General features: G+C 36.1%; 1 protein-coding gene across 4 annotated transcripts in view; it reads right to left on the bottom strand.

The window, feature by feature from the left end:
- Positions 1-572: 572 nt before the first annotated feature.
- The window catches only part of RAP1GDS1 (Rap1 GTPase-GDP dissociation stimulator 1), a 150,286-nt gene continuing 124,786 nt past the window's right edge, over positions 573-26,072 (bottom strand). For 3 of the 4 annotated variants that reach the window (XM_020901657.2, XM_020901656.2, XM_020901659.2), the window contains 8 exons: positions 19,390-19,533; positions 18,796-18,927; positions 17,474-17,608; positions 16,146-16,271; positions 15,270-15,409; positions 13,232-13,358; positions 8,862-8,990; positions 573-2,338 (listed from right to left, as the gene is read on the bottom strand). In XM_020901657.2, coding sequence (XP_020757316.1) covers positions 2,211-2,338; positions 8,862-8,990; positions 13,232-13,358; positions 15,270-15,409; positions 16,146-16,271; positions 17,474-17,608; positions 18,796-18,927; positions 19,390-19,533 — 1,061 coding nt within the window. In that variant the 3' untranslated portion in view covers positions 573-2,210. The remainder of the gene's footprint in view (positions 2,339-8,861; positions 8,991-13,231; positions 13,359-15,269; positions 15,410-16,145; positions 16,272-17,473; positions 17,609-18,795; positions 18,928-19,389; positions 19,534-26,072) is intronic. The other variant, XM_020901658.2, reaches the window with a different exon arrangement.

Here is a 26,072-nt window from a genome sequence, read left to right as displayed (position 1 = left end):
GATAAAAGCTTTGTTGTGTGGCTCCTCTCATCTTTCCGTCAGAATGCACTCTTACGAGCAGCAAACTAATGTAAAGGTGGTCTCTAAGTAGTGGGAGAGGGATGGTCTGTGGGCTCCCCACCACACAGCAGCACATCCTGAGTTCGGTGGAGCCCTGTCATCCTAAGGGCAGAGCCTCTGGTCTCTCTGTAGAACAACTGGTGATTTGAATTGCATTTCATTTTGCTGAAGATGAGAGTTTCTAGCGTATCAGCAACTTGATTGCTGGCAGCCAGCCCATTTGGTACCTTTTCTCAAATCCATGATTTTTGGATGCTTCTTTTCTGAGGTTTTCTGTATAATGCTTTTCAATAGAGACATTCTACTATCAATAAAGAAAAAAAAATTCCTTTAAGTCAAATACCTACATCTCAATTTCTCTATATTTAATCTAGAAATAGTTCAGGCACTCTGGAAATTTCATGGAAGTTGGGAGTCACTCAGTGAATACCTCCTGAGCACCAGCGATGAGCAGGCACTATTCCAGGAGCTGGAAATAGAAGTACAATACACAAATAAGCCAAATGATGCCATTACAGTTTGATATACTATTTATTTAGTTATTAATATGGACAGCCTATTATGCAACATTATAGATATCTTTCAAAACCTAAAATACAGTCCACTATCCAGCCCAGGAGGAGACAATGAACAAGATCATTCTTACAGTAAATGTAGCATAAGCACTCACAATAATTGTCCTTTTCTTGGACATCACAGGGAACAGTCAGTCAAAGGTTCTTTTACCTCCTCTGGGGTTTTAACTTTCTTGAATGACCGCTATTTCAGAGTCAGAAGTCCGCCTTCGAGCCCCACCCCCCCCGAGATGTGCAGCATCAGTGTTGGAGAGCAAGGAGCCCGCCTTACCTTTCAGCCAATATTCATCAAACTTGAGCATACAGAAAAGGCAGGTATGTCACGGGGGTGTTCTGATTAATTTACAAAGATTGTGTTTCAAAGCTCTAAAAACCCGTGTGGTGGTGGAAGAAGTGGCAGTGAAGAGTATGCTACATTTTGCCAAGGAGGTCTTCTCATCTCTTGAGTCTTGGCACCGTCACTTTTCCATTAGGCTTTAAGATCTACTGAAGTTCTCTGTGAAAAGTAGAGGTGGGAAGTGCTAACAGCTACTAGTATCAGGCCATCTGCAGAATGAACTGGACTGGCTGCTATGGCTTTTATAACCTGCTTCCTTTCTTTAGACAAACATTTCTGAAACTTTTTCTGTATGTCCTGCTAGTTCTCAAAAAAAATTAAAAGGGCTAAGACTGACGAAACTTCTGGCTTTCAAGCTGGATGGTGATAAATAAAACAAAATCCATTCTCCAATGAGCTATACTCAAATTTTTCAGTTGAAAACAAATGCCGAGTGATTTTTAAGGACATGTGCTGGACACTATTAACTGATGGAAGAAATTCTGAGGTGAAACTGTACATATACCAAAATCTAAAATATAGGCAAAAAACAAGATGTATTAGTGTAATATTCTTCAACCCCTTAGTTTTCTGTTGAAAACTACAGATGTTTTCAGCATCAGGCTACTGATGATGGCCAATTAAATATGAAATTAAAAAACCTCAGGAAGTCTTGCCAAGTTTGTGGCAGTTTCAAGAGTCTACAAAGGAAGAAGAAGAAACCATAGGGTAAAGAGTGAGAGCGTTGGACTTTATTTAATTCTAGGTACCATGGATTTGACATTAGTAGGTAAGACTAACGAATAAGCAGCCATACAGGTTTTTTGGTCGCTGTGCTTTCCAAGCACCAATAAATGGACCTTTTTTACTACTCAGTCCCATCTTTTGTGCACTGATCAGATCCTGCTGCATTCTCGTTTGTTTCTAATTTACCAGTACATGAGTATGTAGGTTACCAGGGGTGAGGAGCAAGTCACTGTGTAGTACCAAGTTTACATCATCACAGGACTACAACATGCACGTTCTACTTAATGTAGCTCAAGCAACAGGAATACAAGAAAACAGTGATGGGTGGAGACTTGTTCTTGACGAATTCAGGGTCACACTAACTATGGGTTTAGAAATCTTACGGGCAGGTCCCTACAGCAGTTCTTCAGTTGGCACTGGGACGTTACACGCATGCACAAGTGGAGTGGAGGAGGATGGCGCAGAAGAGGCCGCTGGATGGAGAGGAGAGGGGTGTCGGGGAGGGGCAGTTCTCAGCTTTCCACAGCAAGCCTCTGCTCTGTGAGAGAGGCCTGCTGAGCAACGCTTTTGTTCTCGTGACTGCGAAGTTTGGACACAACGTCTAGGAAGGCCAAATCCTGTACCTCCTTGTGCAGAGGCTCTGGAAGACAAAGACAGGACAACAGGCATGCTTCCATTAGATCGCTCCAATCTCACTATACACACTACCCAAAACATACCCAGAATGCTTGGTTAAATGATGCTGAGCTATAAAAATAGGTCTGTTTTAAATTTTGTGGCAAATAAAGAGGTTTTACCTCTCCAGAGGGAGGGGAAACACGTATACTTACAACAGACTCATGTTGCTGGGCAGCAGAAAGCAACATGACATTGTAAAGCAATTATCCTCCAATTTAAAAAAAAGTTATACCTCACCTCCTTTCAACAGATTTCTGTGATAGCAGACTCCTTTTCAGATTTCCTATCTTCTTTCTCTTGCTCTATTTAACTTCAATTACAGTAAAATACAGGATTCCTCTCAAGGCCAGTAAGTTTAATGTAATTAGCATTCCTCAAGCTGGTGTATTTATTTTGATAAAACTGAGGTATAAAACCAGTTGGAGTAGCAATACTCAGATTTTAAAATAATTGATATTTGTAGAGCATTCCATCCAAAAGCAGCAGAAAACACTTTCTTCTCAAGTGCACGTGGAACATTCTCCAGGACTGACCACATGTTGGGCCACACAGTGAGCCTTGGTAAATTTAAGAATCTTGAAATCACATCAAGTATCTTTTCTGACACAATGCTATGAGATTGGAAATTAACCATAAGAAAAACTGTAAAACATACACATGTGGAAGTGAAACAATACGCTATTAAACAACCACTAGCTCACTAATCATTGAAGAAATCAAAGAGGAAATTAAAAAAAAAAAAAAAAAAAAACCTAGAGACAAATGAAAACAAAAGCACAAAAAATCCAAAACCTATGGGACACAGCAAAATCAGTTCTAAGAGGGAAGTTTATTGCAATACAATCTTACCTCAGGAAACAAGAAAAATCTCAAACAATCTAGTTGTATCTAATGCAACTAGAGAAAGAAGAACTACCAAAAACCCAAAGTTAGTAGAAAGAAAGACTTAGCAGAAATAAATGGGACAGACATGGAGAAAACAGAAAAGATCAATGAAGCTGGTTCTTTGAAAAGATCTTGATAAACCTTTAGCCAGACTTGTCAAGAAAAATGGAGAAGGCTCAAATCAATAAAATTAAAAATGAAAAAGAGGTTATAATAGACACCACAGAAATACAAAGGATCATGAGACTACTACAAGCAACTATATACCAATAAAATGGACATCCTAGAAGAAATGGACAAATTCTTAGAAAGGTACAATCTCCCAAGACTGGTCTGTTTATATATTTTTCCATTTGTTCCTGGTGCAGTAACAAGAAATGAAATGGAAAATGTGATTAAAAACTTCCCAACAAAAGTTCAGGACCAGATGGCTTCACAGGTGAATTCTATCAAGTATTTAGAGAAAAGTTAACACCTATCTTTCTTAAACTATTCCAAAAAATCAGAGGAAGAAACACTCTCAAACATTTTATGATGTCATCATCCCTGATACCAAAACCAAAGATAGCACAAAAACAAGAAATTTATAGGCCAGTATCACTGATGATCACAGACAGAAAAATCCTTAACAAAATATTAGCAAACCAAATCCAACAATACAGTCAAAGGTTCACTTGAAACTATCACAACACTGTTAATCATTATTATACTCCAATATAAAAAAAGTTTTTTTTTTTAAAGTCAGGGGTATGTAATGTACACCATAGGGAATATAGTCAATGATACTGCATTAATTTTGTATGGTGACAGTTTATTAGACTTATAGTGGTGATCAATTCATAACATATATAAATGTTGAATTGCTATGCTGTATACCTGAAGCTAATATCATATGTCAACTATATTTTAATAAAAATTAAAGAAAAAATAAAAACTCAATACATTAAAAAGATCATACAACATGATTAAGTGGCATTTATCCCAGGGATGCAACACAACAAAGTAAAGGATAAAAACCATATGATCATCTCAATAGATGAAGAAGCTTGTGATAAAATTAAAGACCTATTTATGATAAAACCTCTCCAGAAAGTGGGCATAGAGGGAACAGACCTCAACATAATAAAGGCCATATAAAACCTACCTTACATCACAATACAAACATTAAGTCATAATAGATCAAAGACCTGAACATAAGAGCTGAAACTCTAAGAAACTTAAAACTTTAAAAAATTTAAAGAAAACCTAGGGGAAAAACTTTACAATGTTAGGTTTAGTAATGTTTTCTTGGATATGCACAAAAAAACCTAGGCCACAAAAGGAAAAAGAGAAACTGGACTTCATCAAAATAAAAAACTTCTGGGTGTCAAAGGACACAACAGTGAAAAGGCAACTCTTGAAATAGATGAAAATATGTGTGAATCATATGTCCAGTAAGGATTTAATATATAGAAAGAATATATAAAGAATTTCAACAACCAACAAGAAACAACCCAAATAAAAAATAGGCAAAGGATTTGAATCAACATTTCACCAAGAAGATAAGATATACAAATGGCTAATGAGCAACTAAAGATCCCCAACATCACTAATCATTAGGGAAAAGCAAATCAAAATTATAGTAAATTACCATCTGACACCCATTAGGATGGCTGTCATCAAGACAAAATAGCATATTAGTGAGGATGTAGAAATGGAACCTATGTGCACTTCTGGTGGGAATGTAAAAATGGTGCAGCCACTGTGGAAAAGGGTACAGTGTTTCCTCAAAAAATTAAACTAGAATTTTGTATATATATGCAAACTAACTGAAAGAAGGAACTCATATTTGTGCACCCATGTTCAGAGTGGCATTACTCACAACAGCCACAAGGTGAAAAGAATCCAAATGTCCACTGACTGGCTGAATGGATAAACAAAGTGTAATATATACAAACAATGGAACATTCTTCAGCCTTAAGAAAGAATGGAATTCTGACACGCTACACATGAGCCTTGAAAATACCATGCTAAGGGAAAATAAGCCAGACACAAAAGAAAAAATATTGTACGGTTCCACTTACATAGGGTACAAAGAGCAGTCAAATTCATAAAGACAGAAAATAAAACTGTGGTTGCCAAAAGCTGGGAAGATGAGTGACTAGGAAGTTATGGTTTAAAGTCTATGGAGTTTCAGTTTGGAAAGAAGTAAAAGGCCTGGAGAATGATAGGGATGACTGCACAGAGAAGTGAATGAACTTAATCCACTGGACTCTACACTTAAAATGGTTCAAATGGAAAATTACATGTATATTTTACATTAAGAAATGAACAATTATGAACATACTTGAAACAAATGATATCAGCTAGGAAACAGAAGATATAAGGAACAGAAATTTTTGGAACTCAGAACTATATACATGCAGTGGGTATGTGTATTGCATATATACACAGAAGTAGAATTGCTAGGTCATACAATAATTCTGTTTAATTTTTTTGAAGACACAGTGGCTGCAATAAAAAGCTTGATAGGCTCAAGAACAGAATGGAAAAGACAGAAGAAATAATCAGTGAACTTTAAGACAAAGCAATACAAATTACCCAGTCTGAACAAAAGAGAGGTAATAAGCTGGAAAAAAATGAACAAAACTTCAGAGCCTTGAGGGATACAACTAAAAAGCTCACATTTGTGTCATGAGAGGCCTTGAAGGACAAAAGGAATAGGGTGAGACTGAAAAAGTACCTGAAGAAATATGGTTAAGAACTTTACAAATTTAGCAAAAGACAAAATGCCTATAGATTCAAGAAGCTGAACAAACCTTACATAGGATAATCCCAAAGAAATTCATGCCAAGACACAGTCTAGTCAAACTTTTGAAAACTATTAACAAAAGCAAGTCTTACGACAGAAATGACACCTTACCTACAAGTGAAAAACAAATCCGGAGATGATGGATTTCTCCTAAGAAACCATGGAGGCCAGAAGAAAGTGGCATGACATTTTTCAAGTTTTGAAAGAAAAGAACTGTCAACCCAGAATTCTATACAGAGAAGATATTTTTTAGAAATGAAGAGGAAATCATTTTCTCAAAGAAAATGAATAACTGAGGAACAATAAAGGAAATGACAATTTGTTACAAGCAGACCTAACCTAAAATAATGGCTAAAGGAAATTCTTTAATGTTTTTTTAAAACATTAAACAGAATGTTTTTTTAAAAAAGCAATCTTGGAACATCAGAAAGAACGAACAGATATAGCAAAGACATAGATAAATACAATAGCTTTCCTTTCCTCAAGCATTTTCTGGATTATCTTTGATGCTTGAAAACAAAAATTGTAACACTAATGTGGTTCTAAGTGTACAAAGGAGAAATATCAACAAATTGAAAAGACACATGCACCAGTACCTCCATGCAGCATTATTTACAAAAGCCAAGATACACAGCAATATAAGTGTCTGAGGGTAGATGAATGAGTAAAGAAATGATGGTGTGTTTATATGATGGAATACTACTCAGCCATGAAAAAGAATAAAATCTTGCCATTTATGACAATACGGCTGGACCTTGAGGGTCTTCTAAGTGAAATGAGACAAAGATAAAGACCACATGATCTCTCTTATGTGTGGAATCTAAATACCAAGTTCATTAGATACGGACAACAGATTGGTGGTTACAAGGGGCAGGGATTGGGGGTTGGAGAAATGGGTGAATTTTTTTTTTTTAGTTTAAATATTAAAAACTACAGTAATAAAAAGAAAATCCAAAGAAACAGTAAATGATTTTCGTTTACTGATTAAGCAACACACACTTTTTTCCCCTACTTATTCCCCTCCAACTTGGATTTCATATTACAAAAAAAAAACAAACTTACCAGTAGAGCAAATAATATTTCTATTTTTGTCTAACAGAACAAAAATAGAAAATTCAGAAAATACCCAAAGACAATACTCCCTAACTAACTAAAGACTTAACACAAGAGCATCTTGACCATTTATTTATTGGTCAAATTGAGAATGGATGCACTCTTTTTAAGGAAAATTTTAACATCTGGGGGGTTGCCCAAGCAGGATTTGTGGAAAATATCAGCAATTATTTCAAAGCAGAGGCATACTGGGGCGTTAGTCAGTATAGCAGAACACAACAGAAAACACTAATATGGGCAATGTAGACAGAGCCATGCCAGCAACATCCAAAAAGATGGAGCTTCAAGCCAAGGGATTCCATGATTTCAGTTCCTTTAGCACAGTTGACACAGCTGCAAAGAAAGCCACCTTGACCTGATGCCATTACACAGTCCCCTCATTTAACTCTCCTTGTCCTGATCAAAGCTCATCAAGCAACCCTTGATGCCTGTCTGCCCTGAAGGAGTCAATGCACCAGATGTGCATCTGTGGTGCTCTGAGATCAGTGGCAGTCACACTTCTCATTATAAATGGGTAAACCACCATTCTGGTTTTGTACCTGGATGAGGTGAGCCTATCCCAAGAGACAGATCCACACTTGGTGTATGCAAAAAAAAGTCTACCTAGAAACCCAACCCCCATCAAGGCTAAATTCCAGAGATGCTTTCCTGAAACTCACCCCCCTCTACTGCCCACCATCTTGGCTGTTACCATCACCTTGAAAGTTGCTAACCAGACAGGCCTATTTATATTCACCACTCCTCACCCAGCACCACTGCAATGTGGTGCTTATTTCCTTCACAGTCTTGGCTTCCTTGTGTAATAAATGGCAGTAATGATCCTGACAGATAACGCTGGATGAAATTACATAATCCTTAAGCATTAAGACAAAAAAAAGCATAGGGGATGACACAGTGGATTAAAACACAGGACCTAACAGCACGCTGCCTACAGTTCAAATACAAGACACAGCAGACTGAACCTAAAAGGGTAGAAAAGGACCGAGTGAATCTATTCAAAAGAAAGCAGGAGTAGCTATATTAGTATCACACAGACTTCAGAGCGCAGACTACTACCAGAGACAGAAATGTTACATATTGATGGAAAGGCAAATTCTCTAGGAAGGCACAGTGATCCTAACGTTTTATGTACCTACCAACAGAGCTGCAAAATATATGAAGCAAACCTGATAGAACTGAAGGGAGATAAAGACAGACTAACAATTACAGTTGGAAACTTCAACACCTCTCTCGATAATTGACAGAAGTAGTAGAAAATCAGCAAGAGTATATCAATAGAAACACCAATGCCAAGAAAAAGGGTCTTACTGACATTTATAACACTCACCACTCGGTAACAGCAGGATGCATGCTCTCCTCCAGTGTCCATGAAATATATACCAAGATATGCCAATTTCTTGAACAAATTCCTTAGCTAATATCATGGTACACAAAATCAGAACTTGTTTTTTATATAAAATATTTTAGGGTTAATGAAACTTAAACCTATTAATTTCTTAACACTGACTTTTACCTATATAGTGCTACATAATTTCTATTACCAAGAATCTTTTGAAAGTGTTTGCAAGGTAAGAGTAACCCTATGTCTTCTGTAAATTTTAAATGCTTTTAAAACCCAAAGCTACCATTTACTATTATTTTATATTTAATGTCAGCCATATGTTGAGGAACATCAAATGACGGAGGACACATGTACCAGATCCCATGAGAGCACAGATCAGGACCATGGAATTGTATTTGATTTCAGGAGCACTTCTCTCATCTGCTAGCAGCCTGTGCAAGATCTGTACAAGTTGAGCACTTTCTAGGTCTTTCTCAGCAGTACCTGGAACATGAAATAATTAAAGTATCAGTTATATTCACTGGGTATAAACCTGGTACACTCTGGCTAAAAATTGCTTCCCCTTTTGGAAAATGATCATGTTAAACCTTCTGAAAGGAACTGATAAGCAGAAAAGATGGTATGATATACTATGTACTATCACCATCTTCAAAAATTATCATGACCAAATAGGCACATGATATTCAGCATCACTAGTTATTAGAGAAATGCGAATCAAAACTACAATGAGGTACATCACCTCACACCTGTCAGAATGGCTACCATCAAAAAATCCACAAACAAATAATGCTGGAGAAGGTGGGGAGAAAAGGGAACCCTCCTGGACTGTTGGTGGGAATGTAAATTGGTAGAGCCACTATGGAGAACAGTATAGAGGTTCCTTAAAAAGCTAAAAATAGAACTACCCTCTGATCCTGCAATCCCACTCCTGGGCATCTATCCAGAGAAAAACATGGCCCCAAAAGATACATGCACTGCAATGTTCACTGCAGCACTGTTTACAATAGCCAAGACATGGAAACGACCTAAATGTCCATCAGCAGAGGAGTGAGTGAAGATGATGTGGTGTGTATGTATACACACACAACGGAATAGTACTCCACCATTAAAAGGAATGCAATAAGGCCATCTGTAGCAACATGGATGACCTAGAGAGAGTCATACTGAGTGAAGTAGTCAGACAGAGGAGAGATAGCGTATGACATCCCTTTATGTGGACTCTCAAACGAAATGATACAAATGAATTTCCTTACAAAACAGAAAGAGACTCACAGACTTAGAAAACAAACTCATGGTTGCCAGGGGGAAGGGATAGTTAGGGACTTTGGGAAGGTCATGTACACACTGCTATATTTAAAATGGATAACCAACAAGGACCTATTGTATAGCACATGGAACTCTGCTCAATGTTATGTGCCAGCCTGGATGGGAGGGGGATTTGGGGGAGAATGGATACATGTATATGTATGGCTGAGTCCCCTCCCTGTTCACCTCAAACTATCACAACTTTGTTAATCAGTTATACCCCATTACAAAATGTTTTTGGTGTTAAAAAAAAAAAGTTTTTTAAATGATCATGGCCAATTGTGTATCCTTTATCTCTCTTCTTATCTACCTATTCTTTATAGTCACATAATTTCCTCTATATGTATTCTAGAATGTATCTTTAAGAGAATGGTACCCTGAAATTCCTATCAAAATTCCAGTAGGATTTTCTAGAGAAAATAGATAAGCTTATACTAAAATGGTGTGTGGGAAACCACAGGTCCTAAATGAGGTAAACAATCTTGATAAAGAAGAATAAAGTGGGAGTAAGTCCTCTACTTGATATGATGAAGGTCACTCACTATATAGGATCAGTTATCAAGAGTGTGGTGTTGGTGGAGAGATAGACACACAGGACAAAGGAACTGAAAGACAACCCTAGAAGCAGACCCACAGAAATATGCTCAACTGATTCTTGACAAAATCAATTCAGTGGAGGAAAGACAGCCTTTTCAACAAATGGTACTGGGGCAAGTAGATCCATAAGCAAGGGGAAAAAAAAAACCCTGACCTAAACCTCACATTTTATATAGATATTAACTAAAAAAGGATCACAGACTTAAATGTAAAACTACAGGACTTTCAGGATACAAATAATCCTTAAAACTCAATAGTTTAAAAAAAATTAGAAAATGAGCAAAAGACACAGGTACTTCACCAAGGAATATATAAGATGGAAAAGAAGCACATAAAGATGTTCAACATCGGTAGTCTTTAGAAAAGTGGAAATTAAAACTACATGAGGTATCACTACATATGTCTCAGATTGACAAACATTTTAAAAATTAGGGATAATATTAAATATTGGTGAGGGTAAAGAGAAAACTAGGTCACTTATACAGTGCTGGCAGGAATGTAATGTTTTCCAGAGCCACTCTGGAAAACAGTTTGTTATTTCTTAAAAAAACAAACATGCAGTTACTGTACAACCTAGCGGTTATAACTCCTAGGCATTTATCCAGAAAAATGAAAATTTGTGTTTACATAAAATCCTGTACATGAATATTCTTTGCAGCCTTATTTTTAAAAGTCCCAAAGTAGAATCAGTCCAGATGTGCTTCAATAGGTGAATGGTTAAACAAGTTGTGGTACATACAAATCATAAAAAACTATTCAGTAATGGGAAGGAATAAACTATAGTCACACAAATCAATGACTCTTTAGGTTACGCTGACCAAAAAAAGCCAATTTCAAAAGGTCATATACTATATGATTCCATTCATACATTTCTGAAATGAAAAAAAAATTTAGAAATGAAGGGTAGGTTAGTGGTTTCCAGGGATTAGGAGAGTAGGAGGCAGGTGAATGTGGTTATAAATGGAGGATCCTTGCGGAATTAGAACTGTTCAGATACACCTACACAGGTGATCAAGCTGAATTTATCATACAAAAATTTTATAATTCCTTAATAGTATTTAAAAACCTGAAAGGATACAGGTTTGGAAAAATACGGTTTTCGAAGTGTGCTGTATATTAAAAAGGTACTATGGCCTTATTTTTAAATCTTAGGCTCAAGGAGCCTAGGAAAAACTAGGTGATAATGACAACAAATGTAATTATGTATTATCATTTTATATAGTTCTATGGTGAGGTAATCTGACTCAGGCAAATGCTCAGTTATTAAGAAGGCAAAACTAAAGCCTGTTTAGAAGATACTAGTTATGAAGGGCACAAGACCAGATTCACCCCAGGTTGGTAGGTCAAGGATATTCTAAAATTGCTTCATCACTAAGCCATTTTACAAAATCAAGTCATGAACTCTGTTTGACATTCAGTGTCCTCACCAATTCTCACCTCTTCGTCATAGTCTCTGATGAAGTAATCTCCCCTACCCATGGAGGAAATCATAGGCTAGGCCAGGACTCAAACTGACTTCCACAGCATCTTTAGCTTAAGTCACCAAAGTGACATACACCTTCTTGAAGTCTTGTGTGTGCATGTGTGCATGCTTAGTTGTGTCTGACTCTCTGCGACCCTATGGACTGTAGCCCACCAGGCTCCTCTGTCCGTGGAATTTTCCAGGCAAGAATACTGGAGCGGATTGCCATGTCCTCCTCCAGGGTATCTTCCCAACCCAGGGATCGAACCCACATCTCCTGCATCTCCTCCTTTGGCAGGTGGATTCTTTACCACTGGGCCACCTGGGAAGCCTGAAGTCTTTTCTAGCTTTAAAATTCAAGAAAATTTTACATCCTGTGATTTTTTTTTAAAAAATCATATAGGGTTTTAAAGTTTATAACCTGTTAAGAGGACAAAAAATTCAAATCTCTCACACCTGAAATCTGAGTAAATCTGACATTAGAGGAAGATATACCATTTTTATCTTTTGGCTTCTCCTTCCTGGGATAATGGTTGGTGAGAGTGAGAATTTCCCACAGTGAGAGTTATGGACATAAGTTGTCACTTAGAACTGAAGTGATCAGTTAACAGTATTTACCCGAGTATCTCTGAAGGGAACAGGACATGTCTACTAAGTCTACAGGCCTCCTTTGTGTAAGGTAGCCTCAGGTCTTACCTCAGGCCATGTGACTTTCATTGTCTCCAGCTGACTACCTATCAAAGCTTGGTTCCTGACACAAAGTTGCCTCCCATAAACTAGATGTCTGAGTGAGCTTTTCCTGAAGAATTCTGAGTAACAGGGATACTGCCACGAAGAGACTAACTGAATCATTTAGACTCTGCTTTGGGGGAACTCTGCGTGTACATACACAGAAGAGTGACATAAAAGGTGAAGATTTAGAATGAAGGTGATGCTATAAAGCAATAGAAACCATGGTGACAGAGAGGAGACCAGCAAGAGACAGTCAGCAGTGTAGAAAAGAGAATCTGAGTGGCTGGAAGAGTAGCAAACTCTAAACTTACTATTGTATTCTAAATAGTGTTTCATTTTTCCATGAGGCCTGCTGAAATTCCCTAAGTGCCTAAAATTTGAGATATCATTTAAGAGTCAAACTAACATTAAAGCATTGCCTTAAAAATGTTACCAAAAGAACAACCCAAAGGGACACCTATGGTGACAATCTATAGAGTATGGTTTTCCATTTACTCAGATGTAGTATAGACGCACACTGGTAAAATGCTTCTGGTCAAAGGTTTTGTCTGACTTCTATTCCACTCCTGTGCTTCCTTTCATCCAAGATAAAAATAGGAGAAAATAAGTTTGTCACTGGGGTACTTACCCAATTCTAAAGCTGCTATTAGTGCCAAAGCAACAAGGGCTTCATTCTGCATTATTACATGTTCACTAGTTGCCATGGTAACTAGATGCTTGATGCCACCACTTTGTACAATGGTTTTAATTACATCCTACAATAAATAAGTATCATGAAATTATAAACTTTAATTTTAAACATAAACTGCATTACAATCAGTCAATTCACTCTTGAGTGGTTTTCTGACAGTGTCCCTATGAATCATTACATTTAACCATAATTTTTTTTCTTCATAGAAAAGAAGGAAAAAGCTTTTAGCTTTAAATAAATTCATCAAAAGATGACAACTTAAACTACCTAAGCAAAAAAGACCACTGCAGTTCATATCAAGGAAGAGAGTTTCAGAAGCTAACAAACAAAAGTGCCACTGACCCAAATGTTCACCTACCATGAGATCAACAAAACAGGATAGATCTTGGAATAATAAAAAAGTTCTTCCTTTCAAATTTTTATTATTAATATAATACCAGGTGGCTGCTTTTCAGATGAACCAGGTGAAGCTTTGTATCTATGTATGTATGCATGTATCCACGTAGTCTTAAAACCTGTGCTGTATCTGACAAAGTAAGATTACATACAACAGGACTTGAGGAGAACTTAAACCAAAATTCTGCTCTCTCGTTTCTCATAGTACCTACAACTCTGTCCTTTCCAGTGGCAGTGGGGCAGTGGGCTCCAGACTCAATAAATCTCACTGACTTTGAGCAAATTACAAAAGCTCTCTGCATCTCAGCGATATCACTTGAGATAATGTAAGTGTATATCTCATAGGTTTTTGTTATACAAAATTATTACATGAAAAGCACACATAAAAGTATACAGCAAAGGCTAGTGAAAAGAAATGGCTACACTTATTTCTAGTACTCACTTTTGTCTTCATCTCACTTAGGGTTTTGTGGCCTTCAAACTCAAGTCTTTGTTGGCCTGACCGCCACATGTAACAGGAATTTAAGAGTTCCAGATTCAGATGCCAAAATATGTCTGTCTGTTTTAATCTAGTTAACAGAATTATGGTTTGTCTAAACGAAACCATTGGTAAGCGACCTCATGGAATGGAGCAAAGAGTTAGGGTAAAGACTCCAAAAAGGACAGAAGAGTGATCTTGGAATAAGCAAGTTAGTTGGAATGTCAGTTCTTCCCATAGTCTCTCATTTCGATGAATGACATGATGACCCCACCTGGTCCTAAGCCCCAAACGTGGAATTATCTCTAAAACATCCTTCTCCTTTGGCCCCAATATTGAATTCTGTCAGTTCTACCACCCATATCTTTCTCAAATCCTTCTCTTATTTTCCATCCTCACTGCTTCTATTAGGCTGAACTATATGCTATTTGTTTCTTCATGTCAAAATGGTCGAATATCAGCAATTTCAAATTACTCAACCCAAATCCTTAGTTCAGCCCTTCATCAGCTCTCATGTATATTTTTGAAAGAGCTTTCTTTTCCTCGCCCCTAGTAAATAAGCTGTGGAGTCAACTTTCTAGGAAAACCAAGTAATGGCACCCAGCTGCTTAAAATCCTTTGGGAGCTTCTTAATTCTCTACAGAATCAACCTGGCACATAGTTCATCTTAATCCCCACTTCTCTTCCCCTTTGGTGACTGTCTCTGGGCCCAACACAGCACAGTTATGATGGAGAAGAGTTAAGAGGAGGACCACAGGAGTTCACTTTGCTCTTCTTTCTGAATACTTTCCATCTCGTCAACAATACACTTGGTCCTGTCCTGGTGTCAATGAAATGGATGGGTTTTCAGGCTGCTCTAGGTGAGACAGGTGGTAGGAAGGTCCAAAAGTTACCAGCGGTTTTTGCTCCAGGGAAAGACACCAAGAGATAGCATGTGATGGGGAGGAACATTCTGTGACCAATCAGCTGGAATAGCTACTGTGGTGAAGTCAATTATTTATATGAAGGAGATTTACTCAAGACAAGGAGTACCTTTAAGATTTTTTTCTTGCCATCTTTTAATCTGTTTCATAAATAAATGAATGGTTTCCTCAGACTTACTTTTGATTTACTGTGTCGTATGAGGGCAGAGAGCAGTCTGTTTGACTCTCCCATCACACCAGCATGATCTTTGGCTTCACACCACTCCACCAAACGCTCCACTAACTTAACATTTTTTCCCAGTTGTTCAGCAGCTTCTGCTATAGGAAAGAAGGCAAACCACAAAGGAATGAGCCACTAATAGGCAATCAACTAAAACAACTAGTTAAAGATGTAAGAGTGTGAACGAAAATTACAGGTCTAAAAAACAGAACACAACAATATTATTAAATAAGAACTGCAAAATACTCTGTATCTAATGGATTATTGAGATTTTTTATATAAAGTTATGGACTTTTATATAAAAAAATGAAATAACTTTATACTCTTTTGGCTCAGCCTGGTAATCTGTTAGTACTCTGGAAAACTGTACCAAAGAGTTTTCAGCAGTACTCTAAGGAATCAATACACATAAAGTTTAGAATTTAGAAATAAATAAATATAACTCATTCCAAGGATTAGTTTTCATTATTGTTTCTGTAAACAGAAACATGATCTCCCTGTTTGTAAAACAAATTAAAAAATTTTTTGAATGTCACTGTATTGAAACAATGATTTTGAAGACAAGGGAAAATCAGTATAGAAAATGCCAAAACATAAAAATTCCCTCAAGAACTGTTAATAAATCAATCTAAGACCAGATTATACCTACAAATGAAGAGAAGTGCAATATAATTTCCATTTAAAGTCAATTATAACAAGTATGGAAATTAATTAATGGGGATCTAAAACCAATCTCTTTTGCCTTTTATTTGCTACTTATCTCTATGATTCTGAAAGCTAAAAACAGGTCCTTTTTCATACAAAACATACACCTTAGGAAAGAATTTCTCTTACCTTGTGCATCTATTAACATTCTTAATGTTCCCAAGAGTTTGAACTGAACTGGGGGCATTTCAGATTTAAGGAATTTCAAAACTGCCTCCGTGACTCCAGCTGATAACATCTTTGCTTTATTTACAACTAGAGAGACAGAGAGAGACTGGTTAAAATTATGTTAGCATTTTTGAGGATAATCATTCAATTCAATATAATTTTTAAGTGTCTTATTAGCTTTAAGGATCCATGTTACATTTTTCTACTTAAAAACAATCATATTACTTTTCTATTAATTTTAAGAATGAGATTGGGAATGGGAGGTCTGGGGGATAAATACCCTCTGTCTATAGAAGCACAAAATACAAAATCACATATACTGGCTTTTAAAATCTAATTTAAAAAACCAGTAATTTGTAAAGGAAATCTGACAATGTTGCCTTCATATTTACAAAAAGCATGATTCCTCAACTTTAATAAATGTCTCTTTTTACCTCTATCCTTGACCCAAGTGTGTTAATATAGATATTACAGACATTAATAAGCAATCTTAATCTGCTACATGAAACAATTTTATATAGATTGCATTTTCATATGTTACGCTATTTTTACCTAACCAGAAATTTCTCATTAGAAAGTAGAATAACAGGATGGTTTTAACTATATCCTGTATTATTTCCCATGATAATGTTATTTTGAAAGACTAGTCATCCAAAAAGGCACATTAAGGCTAGTTAAAAAAAAACGGTATGTCTGTACCCACTGCTATATTTAAAATGGATAACCAACAAGGACCTACTGTATAGCAATGGAACTTTTCTCAATATTATGTGGCAGCCTGGATGTGAGGGGTTTTGGGGGAGAATGGATACATGTATATGTACGGCTGAGTCCCTTTCCTGTTCCCCTGAAACTAGCACAACGCTGCTAATTGGCTGCAGCCCAATACAAAAAGTTCAAAAGGAAAAAAACTTCATGTCTACTTGTAGGGAAAAAAACTCTTTTAAAAGTCATCTTTAGGGGATGCTATGAATTGATATTATATTCCCTCAACTGAAGATGCTTTAAAAATCTTAACTATACAGTATGATGAAAATCTGGGAGTTCACAAAACGTAATAGAATATTTGAATAATCTGAAAAAGGAAGATTGTGCTCGTACAGTCTCAGAAAACGTCTTTAACATATAATCTCCATTTATTAGTAAGAAAAACGTAAGCAATCTGAAGACTATGACTTTCCTTTTCTTGGTCAGGGCAGGTCCACAAATCACATAAAGTAAACACCTTTCCAAAACAACAGACACAGACCTTCTCTCTTACACAGTTGGCTCCCGTTCCTGAGACTTACCTGGGATGGCTAGGTTTCTGAGGGCACTCAGTGCTGCATGCTGAACAGTTACGTTTCCATCTTCTACATGTCTGTCCAATAAATCCATAAGTTTTTCTACAATCCCATTGTCTACCATGTGGATACAATTTCCATCTAAATAACAACAGAAAACATTTTTCCCCTCTTTGCAAATATTTATAAATATTTTGTAATACTCATGCCAGTCCATTATCTACATTAAGGAAAATGGAGCTATAGAAAAATAAAATGAATTCCATCTCTTTCTCACATCAGATTTATGAGATTTTTGTTTGTTTACTGAGTGAGAAGTCATATGAGATTCTTAAAATAGATAAAATTTTTTAAATTGGCCCAAAAAATCTCTAGCTGAGATCCCGACCGTATGTCAGAAGATGAGTAAGTAAAACCACACGCTTAATGTGTCCTCTGACTGTTTCATTTATAATGAAGTATGCCAGTGTTCTGCCCAGGTTACACTAACAGTACTCTACTTTTTGTTACCATGGTTGATATTTATTTTTTAAAGCAGAATTTCTGAAACATTTATAAAACAGAATATTATAATGAATTATTATTTAACCCCCATTTAGCTTCATGATTATCAATATTTTGCAAGTCTTATTTTCATCCCTAAGGAGCTAATGATGGTCCCCAAAAAGAGAGAAGGAAAAATGGAACAAGTCATTATTAAAACATGCTATAACAAGAGTTAATACTCAAATAAAATCAAATTAAAAACAAAAGTAACTCATATTTCCTAGACATAAGTATAGAATAATATACTTCCTAGTATAAGAATAAGTTTCTAGAATGAACAGCAGAAGTATCAGACTTCAGAAATATACATAAAGTCTGGTGCCTCTGAAGTATTATTTAAGTAAATATTCCAGCCTAAACCAGTAGATCACCCACACTTAAGTTCTGTAGACATAAGAGTATAAATTGAGGCACAATAATGAATACTCAGGTTATTAAAACCAAGATAAAATCTAAACCCAAACAGCATATCCTTCTAGGTCAGAAGTATATTAGCATGGGACTAAAGTTTATTCATCTCTGAAGTGTAAGAGTATTCAAAAAGAACTTCAAAGTCACTGTTCATTATCTTTAAACTATTAGCTCTTAGTTGAAGTGCATAAAACATGTAATTTGTTGGGCAAGTCACTATTAGTATTTCAGATTTCTGAAATATTAAGGTAGTGGTACACACAGATACTGCATATGCTTCTGATCGGTTCTAGGTTTAGTACATGTTATGGCAAAGCAGAATTCTAAGATACAGAAAGCCTGACTCAGTAAGAATGAACTAATGTGCTCACCATTCCTGGCAAAATTTGCAATTGCCAACGCTCCAGCAAGCTGTAGCTGGTGGTTATTTGATGGAATCCAAGAGAGTACCCTTTGAAACACACTGCCTTTCCCTCCTTCAAATAATCTCTGCATGGATTCATCTAGAGATAAATGAAACGGATATGAGGAAAAGCCTTAGGAGTGACACATCCATATTCTTCACTGAATACCCAACTGGGAAATCATATACTTCACAGTCCACAATTCATAAAGGGAGAAGTAATGGCTCTTTTTATAATAAACTTTTAGTAGAGACTGGACAAAAGGGTTTAGAATTTTTCTATTCTAAATCCCAAGCAGCCATCTAGCTCTTAGACTTTTGGCATCATAGCTGTCTCTTCTAAATGACAGCTCTTTAAATACTGTGTAAGATAGTAAAGACTCCTGTCCAGGTTCATTATCTCTAGTTCTCTTTATGATGTGTTTCAAAATCATCACATCAACAAGATTAAATGTGACAGGAAAATGAGAGAAAATGCCTGATGAAGTATTTATAAAAGAGACAATAAATTTTTAAAAAATCTGACAACCATGTTCTTTTATTGGCATAAATTACAACTCACCTCCAAGAAGTAATAAAACCATTAGATCCGAAGCAGTTTTGAGCTCAGCAATATCCTCCTCTTTGTCACTATCCACTTTCTGCTGAACAATCTCCAGTAGACATTCTACCAGGCCTGATTCAACGAGCTGTAGTTTAATAGCATCTAAAGAATAATGTGAACAAAATAACCAAAATTTAAGATGAAATAGTTCTGGTGTAACAATTTATTGTTAAGAATTATAAGACACCAAGAAAGTACATGATTTAGATAATACCCCTTTGAAGATTTGAGTTTCAAAAGGAAGTATCAGACAGTGCAGCTTAAATACACAGGGCTTTATTTCATTTTTCCATATGCTATTATGTCACTTTTCACAATGTCTGGCAGCACCTAAACAAATTGATTCTCAGCTCTGAAGGCAGGTAATATCTACTGTTATTCTAGAGATTATACTCACATTTAAAAGGCAACACTATAAAATATCCCACACTGTTTTATAAAACACACACAGATGATATAGTCAAAATATATCCACTAATGGAGTTTGAATACCAAAATATTGAAAAGAGGTATTAGTAAATTTCAAAGTATATCACAAGGTATGTATATTTGGATTCATATTTATACATTGTTATTTTTCTAGGACAGTTAATTTATAACTTTCTGAACTTGAAAAGTCATGTTTTAAAAAAGAGGTTCAGGTCTTCATTAATTTGAAGCTTTCTCAAATGATGGGAATATAGTTCATTATATTATATTCGCTCTACATTTGAATAGGTTCTTAAATTTTCATAATAAAAGTGGAAAGAAAAAATAACTTTGAAATTTTTTGATGGATAACTAACAAACTAAGGAATTTTAGACAGATTTTACATCCCAATTGTATTTTAAAATACTGTCTTCATAGCAAACTATATTTGTCTATCAAATCAATATTGTTTACATTCCTAATATCTTAAATATTCTTCCATTATAGAACATATTTCACTGAAGATTTTATATTCATGTTCATATCTGTCTCCCCCAATTCAGCAGATATTGTATATACTTCATTCATCCTTGTGTTTTAACCTAAATTGGTCTACTTAAATATTTTGGGTGTATTTGATACTGCTTAAGATAAATGTTGATCAACTGACCTTAGAAATACATTAGCTACACAGATATTTTCAAACTTAAATTTTACTGTTTAGTTGGATTTTTTTTTAGTCTTCAGTGTCCCTAAGCTGTATACGCATATATCTACAGCAAGGGCAGTGTAAGCTTGTTATTTGGGAGAAACAGACCATTTTTCTTTTTTCCAAACAAGATTTTCTCTTTCAGACCATTGTAATGTGTAAAAATTTGGCCTTTTTTCCCTATCACTAGGACCACTGATCTTCTTTGGCATATTATTTCAGAATATACAGAATATTCAACCTGGAATATTTTTTTATAAGGTATACTTACACTGTGCCATGCTGAAAGTAGGGCGTTACCTTGGTTACAGAATGATAGAACTAGAAATATGTGGTGACTAGAATTGAAAGCCATGACGAAAAAGCCTTAAAAAATACAAAAAACCTTGAATTACAGAAATCCCAGTTTAAATGTTGGAATCACTCTCCTTTGCATACAAGGAAACCAAGGATGATATGCTAAGGATAGCCCAGACACCAAGTTATCATTCAGTCCACTTCACAGTTATAAAACACAAGTGAAGGTAGTGGAGAACAAAACAAATAAATAAAAACAGTTATTATGAAAGACTGCAAGGAAGGTTACAGGTCGTTCTCTGGCATAAAATTACCTGAAGGTCACAATGAAAATTTCCTATTTGGCCAAACCACCAAATGAGATGAAAAATAAATTCCTCCCATAAGATCTAAGGCATGCAGAAAATATGACATGTGCTAAGGTTAAACTATGAGATCTTTCTTCTCAAAGTTTAACTGTAATCACACATATATATGGGACGCTTAAAATGCCTTATTAAAAAGGATGAGCAAGGCATTTTGCCAAAGAAGACAGCCTAGCACACTTTTATCAGCACCATTCTGCCCAAGGACATCTACTTATATCACTACCATTCATGTATCATGTTTTATATATGTATATGTATGTGTATGTGTATATCTGTATGACTGTATATTTAAAAGTCTTTTCTAAGTGATGGAAAAATCCCACAAGTTCAACAAAGTGCATAAATATATGTTATGCTTAAGTGTGAAAGTTGCTCAGTAGTGTCTGACTCTTTGCGACCCCATGGACTATACATACAGTCCACGGAATTCTCCAGGCCAGAATACTGGAGTGGGTAGCCTTTCCCTTCTCCAGGGGATCTTCCCAACCCAGGGATCAAACCTAGGTCTCCCACATTGCAGGTGGATTCTTTGCCAGCTGAGCCACAAGGGAAGCCCAAGAATACTGGAGTGGGTAGCCTATCCCTTCTGCAGCAGATCTTTCCAACCCAGGAATTGAACCAGGGTCTCCTGCATTGCAGGCAGATTCTTTACCAACTGAGCTATCAGGGAAGTCCTTATGTTACACTTAATCAACTATTATTATTAAATACATTAAATAACCACAGAACTATCACCTAAATCAAGAAATCCATCACCAACAACCCGAGAAACCCATGTGTGACTTTTTCCTGTCACATATCTGTCCCTTTCAAATCACTACCCTGATTTTTTTTTTACCCTTATTTTTAAAGGTAATCGTATCCATATATATCCATACTTTTACAGTTTCACCAAATAATCATCCCTAAAAAACTATAGCTTAATTTCAGCTTTTTTTGAAACTTCATGTAAATGGAATCATATATTTTTCAGTGCTGGCTTTTTCTTTTTAATATGTTTATAGGACTCATCTACACTATTGGTTATGACTGTCTTCATTCCTTTCCATAACTGTGTATTTTTCCATAATATGGATATACCATATTAATCTACTGTTAATGGATTGTTTAAATATTTCATTATTATAAACAATGCTGTTATGAACATTCCTGGAATGGCTCCTGGTGTACACGAACATGTTTCTGGGTATACACCTAACAGCAGAATTTCTGAATCACTGGGAACACGTACCTCTAACTCAGTAAAGACTGTTCTCCAAATTGTACCAATTTAGTATTCTTGCCTGGAAAATCCCATGGACGGAGGAGCCTGGTAGGCTGTAGTCCATGGGGTTGCGAAGAGTCCGACATGACTGAGTGACTTCACTTTCACTTTTCACTTTCATGCATTGGAGAAGGAAATGGCAACCTACTCCAGTGTTCTTGCCTGGAGAATCCCAGGGATGGGGTCGCACAGAGTCGAACATGACTGAAGTGACTTAGCAGCAGTAGCAGTATAGTCCCATCAGCATTTAATGAGTTTCCACTGTTCCACACCTTCATCAACACTTGGTATTATCATTTTTTCCAGTGAGGACATAGTGGTATTTTATTGTGGTTTTATTTTGCATTCCCTAATTTTTAATGAGTTGAGCATATTTTTATGTGTTCATTAGCTGCTTGGATTTTATCTTTTGTCAAAGGCCTTCTCAAATCATTTGCACGTGTTCACCACTGAATTTTCTACATTTCTCTTAATGATTTGGGGGTGTTTTTCTACATGGTGTACACATCAGCCCTCTGCTGGTTACACGTGTTGTAAATATCATCTCGTCTACTGTCATGCTTTTCTCAAATTTTTATTTTTAAAATAACCAAATTTATCATTTTTTCCTTTCAGTTAAGCTTTTTGTGACATAAGAAAATTTTCTGTATGCAAGCCTGTGATGCTATTCTCTTATCTCATGTTTTAAGATAAACTTTCTTATTTCAACTTTTACATTCAATAATGTATCTGAAATGAAAATTTTAAAATAGTAAAAAGTGGGATTGTTATGTGTGTCTCCAATTGTATTTTCTACATTTCTAGCACCATTTATTTAACAAACCATCCTTTTCATATAGCTCCATAGTGGTACCTTTTTTTCTTAGTAAAATAAACATCTACTAATGCATCTATTTGTTTCTGGGTTATCCTGTTCCACTGGTTTTCCTGTCCATCTTTGAACCAATACTACATTGTCTCTTAAATATAATAAGAGTTTTATCAGAATAAAACTTTATTATTGTTATGAAGTAAAACCAGTTCTGCTCCCTTGTTCTCTTTCACATTATCTTGACTAGTCTTGGTCTTTGGGATTTTGATGAGAACTGCAGTTAAGTCTTCAAATCAGTATGGGGCAATATAACATCATTACAGAATACATATAGCTTTCTGTTTATTTAGATCTTAGTTTCTCTTGATGATTTTCTATAGTTTTCTGCCAGAGATCTTAGACATCTTTTATTAATCTATTCTTAAGTACTTTTTTTTTTTTAAGCCACTCAGCTTGCAGGATCTTAGCTCCCAGACCACGGATCAAATTCAGGGACCCCAGCAGTGAAAGCACAGAGTCCTCCTGACCATTGGACTACCAAGGAATTCCCTTAAATATTTTGTTTTTTATACTATAGCAAACAATGTATTTTAAAAATGTATTTTCTGTTTTAGCTGGTATGTAAAAATACAATGCTTTGGGTTTTCAGATGTATTTCTTTCTTTTGGCTAGCAAACCAAACTTTAATTTTCAAGATTAATCTATTCTTTTGTATTCAGGATGTAATCATATCATCTATGAAAAATGATAGCTTATTTCCTTCCAATATCTTTTCTTTCTTTTTTACTCTATAGCACTGGATAGTTCCTACAATACAATAAGAAATAAAAATGGGGATGATCCTTCTCATTCCCAATCTTAAAAGGAAATGCTTTTTGTTTTACCACTGGGTGTGATGTTTTCTACAGAATTCGGGTTATATATTCTCTTCACTCTCTTCTAATAATGGTTTGTGAAGTTTTTAAAAACCATATATGATGCTTAATCTTATGAAATGTTTTTTCTGGGTGGTAAGATCATACAATTGCACTCATCTCACACACTAGCAGAGTAATGCTCAAAATGCAAGCTTCAAAATCCAAGCCGGGCTTCAACAAAACGTGAACTGTGAACTTTCAGATGTTCAAGCTGGTTTCAGAAAAGGCAGAGGAGCCAGAGATCAAATTGCCAACATCCGCTGGATCATCAAAAAAGCAAGAGAGTTCAAGAAAACATCTATTCCTGCTTTATTGACTATGCCAAAGCCTTTGACGGTGTGGATCACAATAAACTGTGGAAAATTATTCAAGAGATGGGAATACCAGACCACCTGATCTGCCTCTTGAGAAATCTGTATGCAGGTCAGGAAGAAACAGTTAGAACTGGACATGGAACAACAGACTGGTTCCAAATAGGAAAAGAAGTACATCAAGGCTGTATATTGTCACCTTGCTTATTTAACTTATATGCAGAGTAAGTACATCATGAGAAATGCTGGGCTGGATGAAGCACAAGCCGGAATCCAGATTGCCAGGAGAAATATCAATAACCTCAGATATGGAGATGACACCACCCTGATGGCAGAAAGTGAAGAAGAATTAAAGAGCCTCTTGATGAAAATGAAAGAGGAGAGTGGAGAAGTTGGCTGAAAGCTCAACATTCAGAAAACTAAGATCATGGCATCCAGTCCCATCACTTCACGGCAAATAGATGGGGAAACAGTGGAAACAGTGGCTGATTTTATTTTGGGGGGCTCCAAAATCACTGCAGATGGTGACTGCAACCATGAAATTAAAAGACACTTACTCCTTGGAAGGAAAGTTATGACCAACCTAGATAGCATATTAAAAAGCAAAGACATTACTTTGCCAACAAAGGTCCATCTAGTCAAGGCTATGGTTTTTCCAGTGGTCATGTATGGATGTGAGAGTTGGACTACAAAGAAAGCTGAGTGCCGAAGAATTGATGCTTTTGAATTGTAGTGTTGGAGAAGACTCTTAGAGTCCCTTGGACTGCAAGGAGATCCAACAAGTCCATCCTAAAGGAGATCAGTCCTGGGTGTTTATTGGAAGGACTGATGCTGAAGCTGAAACTCCAATACTTTGGCCACCTGATGTGAAGAGCTGACTTATTTGAAAAGACCCTAATGCTGGGGAAGATTGAGGTCAGGAGGAGAAGGGGATGACAGAGGATGAGATGGTTGGATGGCATCACCAACTCAACGGACATGAGTTTGGGTAAACTCCGGGAGTTCGTGATGGACAGGGAGGCCTGGAGTGCTGCAGTCCATGGCGTCACAGAGTCAGACACGACTGAGCGACTGAACTGAAGATCATATGATTTTCCCCTTTATTAAGTTCTAATGTGATGAATTATATTGACTGCATTTGGAATAATAAACTACATTTCCAGAATAAATCCAATTTAGTATGATGATTAATTTTTAAATATACTATTAGAAATTTTTTGCTAGAAGTTTATGGGAATTTTGGATCTATCTTCATGGTGAGACTAGCCTTTAATTTTTTTTCTTCTATGGTCTTTGATGGTATTTTATTAGTTTCACAAAATACATTAGTGAGCATATTTGCATTTCCTATTCCTTGAAAGAATTTAAGGTAAGATTACTTGACTTTTCTATTCTTGTGTCATCCATACTTGAAAATGTATGGGCATCAAATTTTTATAACATTCTTCTAGTATCTGTAACATCTGTAGTGAGATCTATTTTCTTGATTCTGGTTATTTGTGCCTTCCCTCTTTTTTTTTCCCTGATTAATCTTACTAGGGATTTACCAGTTCTA

This window comes from Odocoileus virginianus, chromosome 21 (assembly GCF_023699985.2).
Source record: "Odocoileus virginianus isolate 20LAN1187 ecotype Illinois chromosome 21, Ovbor_1.2, whole genome shotgun sequence".
Classification (NCBI taxonomy): domain Eukaryota; kingdom Metazoa; phylum Chordata; class Mammalia; order Artiodactyla; family Cervidae; genus Odocoileus; species Odocoileus virginianus.
The sequence above is the reverse complement of the archived record's forward strand: the minus strand, read 5'-3'. Positions and strand labels throughout refer to the sequence as shown.